General features: G+C 35.9%; 1 protein-coding gene across 1 annotated transcript in view; it reads right to left on the reverse strand.

Annotated features, from left to right (window-relative positions):
- Window positions 1-13,286, reverse strand: part of LOC127976587 (arf-GAP with SH3 domain, ANK repeat and PH domain-containing protein 2) — a 70,717-nt gene that overhangs the window by 12,654 nt on the left and 44,777 nt on the right. Inside the window, exons 13-22 of the mRNA XM_052581123.1 lie at window positions 13,028-13,076; window positions 12,180-12,346; window positions 10,838-10,971; window positions 10,315-10,409; window positions 10,039-10,228; window positions 9,011-9,096; window positions 8,718-8,833; window positions 8,138-8,205; window positions 7,931-8,038; window positions 7,443-7,671 (exon numbers count right to left, since the gene is read on the reverse strand). Of these exons, the coding sequence (XP_052437083.1) occupies window positions 7,443-7,671; window positions 7,931-8,038; window positions 8,138-8,205; window positions 8,718-8,833; window positions 9,011-9,096; window positions 10,039-10,228; window positions 10,315-10,409; window positions 10,838-10,971; window positions 12,180-12,346; window positions 13,028-13,076 (1,242 nt within the window). The remainder of the gene's footprint in view (window positions 1-7,442; window positions 7,672-7,930; window positions 8,039-8,137; window positions 8,206-8,717; window positions 8,834-9,010; window positions 9,097-10,038; window positions 10,229-10,314; window positions 10,410-10,837; window positions 10,972-12,179; window positions 12,347-13,027; window positions 13,077-13,286) is intronic.

The following is a 13,286-nucleotide window of genomic DNA, read 5'->3' on the forward strand; positions in this document are numbered from 1 at the left end:
TTGAAAGTTTATAGGTGGCGCTATCGAGCCATTTTGCCACACCCAATGGAATATTGGCCTTCAGATCTGTTCAGGCCAGGACCCTTATCACACACGTGAAGTTTGGGCAAGATCGGACACTTTATGCCTGAGTTATAACATCTTTTATTCCCATGACGAGACATCGAACTTCGTCACGGCACCATGGAAACGCCTTTTAACAAAAACTCAAGATCTTCACAACTAAACATCACACAGGTCTTTAGATTAGACTGACCACAAAAAAGACATTGATGTCATACAATTTCTAGAAATAGTCTGTCACAGTGTAAAATATGTCACTTCCTGTTGCCAATAGGTGGCGCTATGACTATAACTGAATATGGGCATGTAGATCTGTTCAGGTCAAGAGTCTCATCCAACATGTGAAGTTTGGGGCAGATTGGACATTGTATGTCTGAGTTACAGCAACTTCCTTTTTCATGGCGAAACATCGAAATTTGTCAGGCCGCCATGGACACGCCCTTTAACGAAATCTAAAGATCTTCACAATTTAACATCGCAAAGGGCTTAAGATTACACTGACCAGGTTTGGTGTTGATCTGAATAAATCTCTAGGAGGAGTTCGTTAAAGTACAACCCCTGAAAATGGCAAAAACAACACCAATTTTGAAGGGAAAATTCAAAATAACCGACTTCCTGTTGGGATCCGGATTTCGTACCAAGAGACTTTTTTGTAGGTATTGGAGTGTTACATGTGTGTACCAATTTTTGTACATGTACGTGAAACATAGCTCGTGGCGCACTCCGTTGAAAGTGTATAGGTGGCGCTATAGAGCCATTCTGCCACACCCGGTGGAATATTGGCCTGCAGATCTGTTCAGGCCAGGACTCTTATCACACATGTGAAGTTTGGGGAAGATCGGACATTTTATGCCTGAGTTATAACATCTTTTATTCTCATGGCGAGACATCGAACTTCGTCGCGGCGCCATGAACAAGCCTTTTAACGAAAACTCAAGATCTTCACAACTGAACATCGCACAGGCCTTTAGATTAGACTGACCACAAAAAAGACATTGATGTCATAAAATTTCTAGGAGTAGTTCGTCGCAGCGTAAAATATGTCACTTCCTGTTGCCAATAGGTGGCGCTATGACTATAACTGAATATGGGCATGTCAATCTGTTCAGGTTCGGAGTCTCATCAAACATGTGAAGTTTGGGGCAGATTGGACATTGTATGTGTGAGTTATAGCAACTTCATTTTTCATGGCGAATCATCGAAATTCGCCAGGCCGCCACGGACACGCCCTTCAACGAAAACTCAAGATCTTCGCAATTTAACATCGCAAAGGCCTTTAGATTAGGCATACCAAATTTGGTGTTGATTTGATGAACTCTCTAGGAGGAGTTCGTTAAAATACAACACATGGAAATGACCAAAATTACACAAAATATGCTCATAATATTAAAAATAACCGACTTCCTGTTGGGTTTAGAATTTCGCTCCAAGAGTCTTTTTTGTAGGTATTGGTGTGTTACATATGTGTGCCAATTTTCGTGCATGTACGTGAAACATAGCAGGAAGGCTGTTGATTTTCTTGGTATAGGTGGCGCTGTCGAGCCATTTTGCCACACCCTCTTCTGAATCCTATATCAGACGAAAATTTTCACCAGGTTTGACGCGTGTGCAAAGTTTCATGACTTTTTGAGCATGTTAAAGCCCTCAAAAATGCGATTCATTCGGGAGAAGAAGAAGAAGAATAATAATAATAAATATAGCTGCAAGCAGCGATGGCGGGCTCAAGCCACCAATGCCATCGCCACCCCGGTGGCATCAGGTAAACTGTGCCCAGCGGGCACATGCATTCACAATATCCCTCTGGCAGTGAGGTTTTAAAGGATACGGCAGTTAAAGGGTTAATCCGAATCATCTAGACTTTAAAATCACATTCACAGAACAATATATATATTAGTAACACTGTACAATAAGATTTCATTTATAAACATTATGTTAACATGAACAATATTTATATAGCATTCATTCATGTCAGTTAATATTCCAAACTTAAACATGAAAACATTGTTTTATTGTGATTTTTTTCCAAGTACATTTTACCAATTCCAAACCATATAAATCTTAATAACTACCATTATTTTTTATTTAATCATTTATGAGTGCTATACAATAGTCAAGGAAAGCTGGAAGAGAAAAACTCCTTATATTCATGTGTGCAGAATTATTAGGCATGTTTTCTTTTACAGATGAAATGCGCTAAAATAGACTTTTAACTCAAACTGTAAGGTCGAAAATTATGAAATACCCATGAGAAATATCAAACACAAATGCAAAACAGAAATGGATAAGTTAAGACTTGACCATTGTACAAAAAATACTGACTGGGTCATGAGGTCAGAAAAGAAGAAGAAAAAAGCAGGTCAAGAAGAACTGACAAAAAGAATTGCAAAATAATTAGTAATTAATGTGAAGATTAATTTTTAGTCAATTCTGCAAGACAGACTTTTCAGGAAAGGAGGTGGAATAAAAATGAGCTCCTAAATCTTAATCCTGGATTCTGGAAGATATATTCCTCAAACCATCGAACAAGAGGAGGTGGTGCTGGTCCTTCACGAGGCACTCTAATCTGTGCATAAAGCCTATATATAAAGACTTAATATATAGTATTTCACAATACTTCATGGTATTCTAATTAAATCATTTTTTGGAATCTTAAGTCTCTCAGAGTCCGACACCGAGTAATTCTGGAGACTCCAGGAAAGTGGCAGTTCTGTAAAATGTTGGCGCTGGAGACTAAATGCACCCTGATAGTTTCACATCTAATTCACTTAACACACACACACACACACATTACCCACAGTGACAGTGGGACTGAGTGACATCAGATGTATGATAGTTTTTTTTTAATTTTCTATCATCCATATAGTGTTGTATAGTCATGAAACTATGGTCATGAGACCAGTCATTCTGAGGAAATATGCCTCAGAATGACTGGTCTTCTATGTGTACATTTTTTTTTTTAAAGTGTTTAGAAGCTGCACTTTAAAAAAATAAAAAGACATTTACTGGTTCCTTTTTTACTATTATTTCAAAAAACATCACGGCAAAACCATTCAAGCTATCCAAAATTCATTCACACCTATTCTGTAAGATTAATTCTTTAAACAGTGGTAAAAGAGGATGTGGTGCTGATCCTTCAAGAGTCACTCAAAACGTATCTGTCCATAAAGCCTATAAAGAATTATTCTTAATATACAGTTCATTTTACTTCAGCTTGTTATTCTAATTAAGTGAGGGTCATTTTATCAGTAAAATATATACAATTCATTTTTTTTTTGAAAGATTTCTATAAATGATGTAAATCATACTCGTTTCTACAATAATTATTTAAAAGTAATCCTATAGCTCCCTCTGGTGACCATTATTGGTACTAGGAATTGCAAGCTTGATTTATAAGTTATGATAGTTTAAATTTTATGCTGGCTCTTGAAAATGATAAAGCTATGAAACTTACTGTGCTTCCTTCAAATGAGGACTTCTACTTATATAAAAAATTATGAAGAGTTAGAATGAAAAATTGTAAAGATATAGTAAAATAACTATTGTATGTTTTTATGTTACTTTAATAAATCTCTATGGCAACACCATTTAAGCTATCCTAAACCCATTCACAATTTAACATCTCAGTATATTGGCATAATGTTGAAAAAGGAGTATGGAGTAGTATGAATTCATTTACAGGCTGATTTTATCATAAATCCACAATACAATTTCTGAGTTCTGTATCAATCTGTGTTGTTGTTTGTTTATTTTTATCTTTTATTTTTCATAGGAAGATAACTTACTCTCCTTTTTAATAAATGTGCTTATAAACCAAGGACAAGCTATTTATAGCTGTATTTATAAACTGCTTACTACTGACTATTAATATTGGGACAAGGCTTTATAAAGCATGAACTGACTATTTAATAATGAGTGCAGTTATTATAAAGTGTTATCAATGCATTTGCTAATGTTAACAAATTAGACATTATTTTACAGTGTTATCAAATCCTTAAATGACTCATAAGCATTTGTGAAAGTTCTGCTTGCATTACAGCTTAGTATTGATCTGTGAGCTGAACAGATTTACTGTTACATCCATGAGATTATGTAAATTCAAATAAATATAATGTCACAGGATGTCATAGGTCAGTATCAAATGAGTTTGAAATTATTATTTGCAGCACAAATAAGTTTTTTTTAGGATTTTTAAAAATCCCTAAAACTGTCAGAAAAAGGTTAAGGCCTAAGCTATTTCTATGTGAGTGGCTAAATTTATTTTTGTTTTTATAATTGTAATACACATACTATGAAATTATACAAAATGTATAAAAAGGTAAATAAATAAATACGCACACATTAAAAAAGCAGCCAAGTCGAATGAGTTTCCTTTTTTATATAGATTAAAATTGAAGACAGAATCAAGTGGTAAATGTGGTCACTTTAATATTCAAATCCAGTAGATCCAGTTTATGTTCACGTGGCTGTTTTCGTTTATATTCGCCAAGCAATTATGTGTTTTGAAATAATCTTGTCCGTTATGTGTTCGTTCGTACGACGAAAGGCAGAAACCTGCAGTTCAAGAGATATATGTTATTCTGCCAGTCGCGCTTTCAAATAGTCTTGCACACTTAAACAGGTCACAAACACCTGCATTTACCTCTTGTTGTGTTACAATGGGTTTATTGTGTGCATTTGTGGTAATATTTTATTTTAAAAAGCTCTTAAACAAGAATAAATTCGTTTGTTTTGAGCTCGACACTGTACGCGCTGATCGGAGGCGGTGATTTCAGATAGGCAGGGACAAATATTTCATTTTCACACAAACAGTTCAAAAACATCTTAATTTAGCTCTTGGTGTGTTCTAATTGGTTGATTGTGTGATATCGCTGTAATAATTTATTTTTAAAAGCTTTAAAACAGGACTAAATTCGTTTTCTCTGAGCTCTTTACTCCAGACGCTCGTGATCAGAGCGGTGATTCATCTCTCCTATTTCTCACGTATCTCTGGCCAGAAATAATTTATCCATGAGCCCTGAACCGGTAATAATCAGATATGTTGGTTTAGCTTGTCAGTGTGAGATAAATCTAAGTATTTATTTGTATTTTTAACCGATTTAAAAGTGAAAGTAAAAGTTCGGGAATTGAACCTGTAGGGGCGCTATTTCTCTCAGACAATGGAAGTCTGAAGCACATATACTCAAACAGAGGGATAGAGTGAGATGAGATGTCTGACAGTTTTTTAATTTTCTGTTATCCATACAGTGTTGTAAAGTCGTGAAACTATGCATATTTCCTCAGAATGACTTTTTCATCTGTATGAAAAAATTATTTGACGTGTTTGGAAGCTGCAATTAAAAAATACAATAATGATTCCCTTTGTAAGGTCATTTAAAAAAATCACCACGGCAAAACCATTCAAGCTATCCAAAATCCATTCACAATTTAAGTTCCTATCAGAAATACTGATGTGTGTTCAGAGTTTTGTGAAATTCTAAGTATGTTATTTGCCTCAAAATCACCTGAGAAGTATTCCAGTTTGACATGTTGCCACGCCAACAATTTTTTAGATATCAATATCCCCCTTGCAGATTTATATCGGCTGTGTTTTAACATTATTCTGATGAAGTTTGAAGCAAATCGAGTAATAATAAGATGCTGAATTCAAATAATTTTGAAAATGACACACTTCCTTCTGCCAGTTGGTGGCGCTATAACCTTGACTCCTAATAGTCACATATATGCGATCGACATCATACAACGAATAATCTGATGAAGTTTGATTAAAATCAGGAAATGTATGTGGACGGTATTAGACACTTCCTGTTTCTCATTTCTCGCCATAATTTCAACACCTCGCCACAAGCAAACCGTTTGAGATATCAAAAATCCCCTGGCAATTTTTCATCCCCAGTGTCTTGAGATCATGATGACCGAGTTTGGCGGCAATCGAGAAAAAAACCTATGACAAGTATTTCAAATTCCAGAGCATGCGCTTTTTACATAACTCTAAATAGCTGACTTCCTGTTGGGTGGAGCCTATGACATGCAATACGAAAGTTGTTCGGCACGATGAGATCTATATGTGTACTGAGTTTCATATGAATATGTGCAAGTATGTGTGAGCTATACATCAACATTTCTGACTGTGTTCCAGGGGCTTCAGCGCGTGCTGAGTGAGCGAGCGCCTTAGGGGCCGTTCACATATCGTGCCTAAAAACGCATGGAAAACGCTATGCGCGTCTTTCTCCTCCTTTCCAAAGTGCTCGGGCAGAAGCGCTCATGAGGCGTCTGTCTTTGCTAAGCAACAATGACGTGCTCTCTCCATGAGACGCGGAAATTTCAGCGAAGGATAAATGGATTTGCAGCTCTAAAAATCGCTTGCAGTAGCTCTGCTACTAAATTTATTTCAAAATTGCAATCCATATACAACTATGATCAGCTGATCCTTCATCTTGGCTGAGCTCTCAACGTTGTTACGGGAAAGGATGAAGCTGATTGGTTAGTTCTTGTCACATGACCCGCGGTGCGCTTGCGGCATTCTGAAAAGTTGAGATGTTTTTACATTTTGCTGTATCTAAAACGTATCGAACCGAACCGAACCGAACCGTGACATCAGTGTATCGTATCGAACCGAACCGTGAATTTTGTGAACCGTTACACCCCTAATATATATATATATATATATATATATATATATATAAGCATAAGCATCACGCATCATATTTTGTTTTCCAAAAGAGATTCTTGGCTCTATGTAAGGCTTATGTTGCTAAAGCTACTGTACCATTGTCAATGCCAGTTTTCACAAATGCTGCCTTCACGTGCTACCAGAATGATCATGAATATGAATGTGGTAGTTAATAAAAAAATAGTGTTTGGAAGCAATGTGCGAGGTCAGTAACACAGTCACAGTAACACCGGTATGCCATGGGCATGAGCTCTTGAAGCGCCGCACTCTTATGGAGAAGGGACGCAGGGTTGCCAGGTTTTTGCAACAAAACCCTCCCGCGGACATGAAAAGCAACCCACAGCAACAGTGTTAAAGTAGACAAATTCCGTGGGAAAACCACAGACTTGGGAACACTGGAATGGAGGCGGGAGCAACAGCTCATTTTCATTTAAAGGGGACCTACACATAAACGGAGCGTTTTGGCTCATACCATAAAAGTGGCAATTTCAAGATTACATTTTAGGCATTTTGAGATAAAACTTCGCATTCGCACACAAAACAATTTACAACATATATTATGCCATACGTGTGGTTACCGTTTTTGGATTTCATAGTTAGATTTTTTTTTTTTATTTAATGTAATGGAGAGAGGCTGGTCTATTTCTGCCCTCAGCCCTTAATCACAGTTTTTCCAGCTTCATCATGAGCTGATTGAAAAATGAAGTACCTAAATTTCGGGGAGGCAGAGGAGGAGCGGAGCTGGACAGGGCGACCGGTGAGTTGGTGTTGATGATGGTTCCATAGGTCTCGTTGTTGACCAGGTTGGGCACAAACCGCTGCTTGTCTTTGACCATGTCCCGTGCGTCTCGTGTCAGGCTGGCCGGACTGGGCTGAAGGGAATTACTGCCCAGAGTGTAGCAGCTAAACGGCCTCTCGTCCCGCCGGTGAGGACTGGACTACAGACACAATGGAAACACACTGAATACTCACTTCAAACATTTGCAACCATTTTGCAGGCCATATATAAAAAGAATAATCATCATAATTATTGAGATGATTATAATGCATTTACAATTAATTTATAATTAAATTAAGCAATATCTATCAGTAAATATTTTATTAAATATCTACACAAACAAACACACACACACTAACACCTATACACTAGTCACAAGGCATAATCTAATTCAACAAAGACATTTGATTCTTCCTCACCTTCTCATCCAGATCTTCATCACTCTCGTCCAGGTCTTCATGCTGAAGTCTCCACTCGTACTCCACATGCACATGAGCGTTGAACTTCCCTGCAAGCGCCTGGTTCAGCTAACAGACCGACACATATCATAAACCAGCAGTTCTTAGCAGCTATCGCTCATATTCATCTACAAGGATGTTGTGTATAAATATGATATGATGGCTCACCAGTTCTTCACACTGCAGGTGTTTGAGTCTCCTGGCGATGTCCAGCGGCGTCTCACCAGCCTCGTTAGCTAAACACACACACACGGACACAGAATACATTGGTTTGATGCATTCATCAAGCCTGAAAGGATAAGAGCGTCCTTCGCATCTTCCCACCACATTCTATACTCTTGGCTTCCTGTATTGGATTTTATTTTTCAGAGAAGACAAAGCCAAGTCTTTCCAGACAGCTTGCTCACAATAGACGCTGGCAGGGATCTGAGAGGAGATTCCCTGGCACAGATTCACCCTCCCACATACAACCGCTAGGCCACATATGGCTGTTCTCTTTACTTCCCATTGTTGGTGGACAGATTGTTAATAACAGGACAACAACAGAATTACAAACCCTCTCCAATAGCCAAAACCCACTTCTCCCAGCAGTCAGGATAAGAACATGGTGTGAGAACATCCAGCAGACAAAACAAGGACTATCAGAATCCTTCAAGACATCATTAAAGGGACCCCGTCGAAATGTCACACCCAAACTTCCTGTTTCGACAGGGACTATAATCAGGAGGAGATTTCTTTAGCTGCATACCGATGTCTATAGAGGCTTTTCCTCTCAGCAGCAGTTTGAGACACTCGCTGTTGTCCGTCAGGCAGCAGTAATGCAGCGCGGTGCTTCCTTTAGCCGTTTGCTTATCCAGGTTTAAACTGCGGGAACAATTGAACATCATTTTGCTTATTTAGAAAACATTCGATCTCAAGTTTCCATTCCAGCCACAGCTCTGTCACCTTCAAAACTGGCACTTTTAAATAGCTTTGGTCAAAAAAGCAATTAAGTTGGATTTAGTTGTAGCAAACAAGGGAAGTAAACTGTCTGGGTCTTACCTGTTCTGGGTGAGGAAGTCAATGATGTGAAGGGAGGTTCTGTCCACCAGTCTCACGGCCAGATGAAGGGCTGTCTCACCTTGTTCCTACCACAGCAAACATACATGATGTGTTTAGACTGTTTGGGTTTGACAGACCATGAGATTTTGGACATATCGTGTGTGGACGTACCACGAGTACGCAACACCACGTAACATTTCACAGACATGTTGTCTGTTCAGTTTGATACAATGTCAGGTATTCATGGGAAACTAAAATATGTATTAGATTTAAAAGAACACAAATTTTCTGCATGAAATATCACAATAATGATTACTACTGTAAATTCATAACGAATAAATAAATAAATAAGGGATCGAATTCAAACAATGTGTTATTTATTATTTGAAATACTTAATGGTTTAATTTTAATGTCTGAAAAGAAACTAAATCCACATTAAAGTAAACAAAAGGATAAATATCTACTGTGATTTCATAATAAATCTGTAAGGCATCACATTAAAGTAAAGTAGTTTTTTTAAATATTAAAAAATATTCCATTATTTGATTAATTACTTAATTTAAGTGTGTGTGTGTGTGTGTACAAAATACTTAATAAATAATTAACTAAATAATTTAGGAATATTTGTACTTGATCTTAATTTCAAAGTAAAAATCTACATTTACCATGAAACCACAGGATAAATATATATCAGCTTTCCCTGTGGTTTATATATAAAGTTAATGTGGATTTAATTTATTCCTTTTAAGAGATGTTCAAATAAAAATAATTAAATTATTATAATTAAAAAACTTTCAAGTATTTTTTTTTTTTACAAATATATTAATTATATATTTTGTTTTGTAAATATAATACATTTACTATTTATTAATAAAGTTCAAATAAAAATAAATACTTTATTATTGTGTTTTTTAATAATAATAATAATTATTATTTTTATTTGAACATCATATAAAAGTATAAATGAAATCCACAGCTGAACAGTTGGACAGTATCCAATCCAAGTTGAGATGGGAGAAACTCTCACATGGCCATTGGCCAGAGGAATGGGCTCCATTAGGTCCACACCCTCAGCATAGACCTGGATGAGAGAGAAGATGTCCCGGGCCTTCACGGCGTCACAGAGCGTGTGCAGTTTGGACAGCACGTCCGGACACTTCTTACGAGCGAAGCGCTTCTCTGTGTATTTAGCCATGATGAAGTCTTTCCTCGCTTGCCTGTGCCAATGCAGGGAATTAAATAAGTACAACCATACAATATAAATTTGTATAATGACATAAGGTGATGACAAATCTTGGCTTACATGTCACTGGTGGGATTTGGTTTGATGACATCTTCTGCTGTCAGACAAGCTTCCATGATCTCATTAAACCCAGCATTCCCCACGTTCTTGGCCAGCTAAACACCACAACACAAACACAGACGCAAACACATGCATAGAATCAACAGTGGTGCAAAACTAAAGTACCAACAAACAGACTTAACGCATTAATTTAGGGTCCATTTGATCTGTTTTGCTACTTCATAATATCCCAATCAGCCTAACAATGTATCTTGGCATTCAATCAGAGACGCGAGCCTTTCTCACTGTGGCTAACAGTTCTGCAGTCTTGGGTAATTACTATAATGATCAAAAACGTTTTGGTCTGAAATCATGCATGTGGAAGAGATTTGAGCAAACCCTATAAACATTTCGAGTATGAAGGCTGAATGAAAAGAATCCAATGCAAACCAAATAAATAAATAAACCCGATCTGAGGCTTACAGCCACAGTGCTGGGGAACCTGAGGAGATGCACTCTGGGAAATCAAAGATCAAACACTAACCAAGAGCTCTGAGGTGCTGAGAACATCTAGTGTTAGTGACTGGATTCTGGAGTAGTGAACGCCCAGCTCCCGATGGATCCCTGAACACTCGATGCATGTCAGGATGCCCAGGTTGGTGGAGAGCCACGTGGGGCCTGTGGGAGATTGAGAGAGAGAAAATAAATGAGCAGCTTTAACAGAGGCTGTCAATCAAGTACACAGTGTGACACTTTACAAAAGATGAAGCCGCTTGTCCTCATTCCCACAATGCATGACAAGTAGAGTTTTATGATCAGAATATCAGAATATAAAAATAATTATATAATATTTATAATTATATTATAAGAACGTTAAAGTACTTTAAAAAATCCATTACATAATATCATTATTTAATTTATGTATTTATTGTTATTTAATAATAATAATAATTTATAATTAATTATATTAAAATTAACATTATACGTATGTTAAAGTACTATTTTACAAACTCATTACATTACTTAATTATTTCATTGATGTATTAATTATTATTTATTTTTATAATAATTATTATAACTAATAATAAATGAGCAAATTAAACGGAACATATGCAATTCTATAATAATAATAACTATAATATTTTTTATGTATCAATTTTCTAACACATTTAAGTAATTAATTATTAATAAAAATACATTACAAGTATTGTCCCTATTGTGTATTACATTATTATATTATGTAATTATCCCTATTGTCCTAGTAATTTATTTAACAACAAGAATAATTGTATAATTATTATAATTATATTATAATTAACATCATAGGTATGTTACAATACTATTTTACAAACTCATTACATTATATCATTATTTCATGGATGTATTCATTAATTATTTATTATTTAATAATAATAATACATGGGGAAAAAAAATAATACTAATTTAATGTTTTTACTGTATCACTATTGTATAATATATTTAAGTAATTAATTATTAAAAATAATACATTACAATACTATTTTACAAATTCATTTGATTATATTTAATTGATATATCCATTATTATTATTAAATAATATAAGAATAATATTAAACACATTAAATTATATAATAATAATACTTCTTAATAATAATAATAATAATATTACAACTACATTTTATTTTATATTATTTTATTATTATTTTAAAACATTTACTAAATGCATTAATAATAATAATAATAATACTAACAATAATAAAGTTTTGGACTACAGATGTTGAGCAGCCTATGAAAATTCAATCATTATAACAGAGTTCCTTTACAACCAGTTTCCACTTGTTCTTCCTGTGAGCCAATTCAAAACAGACCCCCCCCTGCTCCTTCCTGTCAGTTTCCAGGTCACTCACCGGGAGCTCCGCAGTCACAGCAGACGTCGTTACCCGCCATCCGCTTGACCTCACCCAGGATGGCCTTGGTCAGCTCCTGCACAATGTTGTTCTCGCCAACATGCTGGTCACCCTTAAAGGCGTTGTTGAGCGCCTCCTCCTTGCTGTTCTGCAGCACTGAGATCCATCTGAAAAGAGAAGAGAAGAGATCATGAGGAAGAAGAAACACAGAGCACTGATTCTACTGACAGTAACAGCTTTAGACAATCGTAGGGAATCAAGGCTGGAGAAGACAGAAGAAACTAGCGACTCACTTTAAACTAGTTCAACTACAGTCTCAAACAGCAGATCACTACACTAGAAGAAACTAGTAAAAAGTATTGAAGTTAAAGGGGAACCATTTTTATCAATGATTAATTATTATTCACAATTATGCATTTAAAGTATATATCCGTCACAAAAACAACCAGGATATTACAGGGACAGTTTCTAACTTAATATATACAGTAAATACAGATAATGTTATGCTGAAAAACAACAAAAAAAAAAATTTGAAGAATAATAACTATATAAAAAGAAAAAAAAAGAAGGAAGAGGTATGAAAAATGTGCTTTGCAAAGGAGATCAATGAACACAAATGAATTGAGATTCAAATCAGCGAAATCATTCTTTGAATTGAATCAGATTTTTCTAGGTCTAATTTGATGGCTGTCCAAATGCCCCTCTCATTAGAGGAAAAACAGCTAATTACAGGAAGAGCTGCAGTATTTGGGTACTTTCAGTTAGATATTCCTTAAAACTGCAGGGAATGTCCCTATGACAGGTTTCCTCAGATAATGGAGCAGGGACACACAGACAAACACACTTACATTTGACACTCTGGCTCATCCTCTGCCTGGAAATGATAAGTTCTGTCATCTAAGAGTGAAAGAAGAACAGAAAGACTTTGTTAGATGAAAACAGGTCAAGGTTTGACAATAATAGATCTGTTTAGAGCCCCATATTTTGTCCATCCCTATATTACAATGCCCATCATAAATTGATGTGCTGTCTGTGAAATCTGTTAACTGAAATCCGCAGACATGCCCAAATATCGTTAAATTTTTGTTGCAAAATTGTGACCTCTTT

This window comes from Carassius gibelio, chromosome B17, assembly GCF_023724105.1.
Source record: "Carassius gibelio isolate Cgi1373 ecotype wild population from Czech Republic chromosome B17, carGib1.2-hapl.c, whole genome shotgun sequence".
Lineage (NCBI taxonomy): Eukaryota > Metazoa > Chordata > Actinopteri > Cypriniformes > Cyprinidae > Carassius > Carassius gibelio.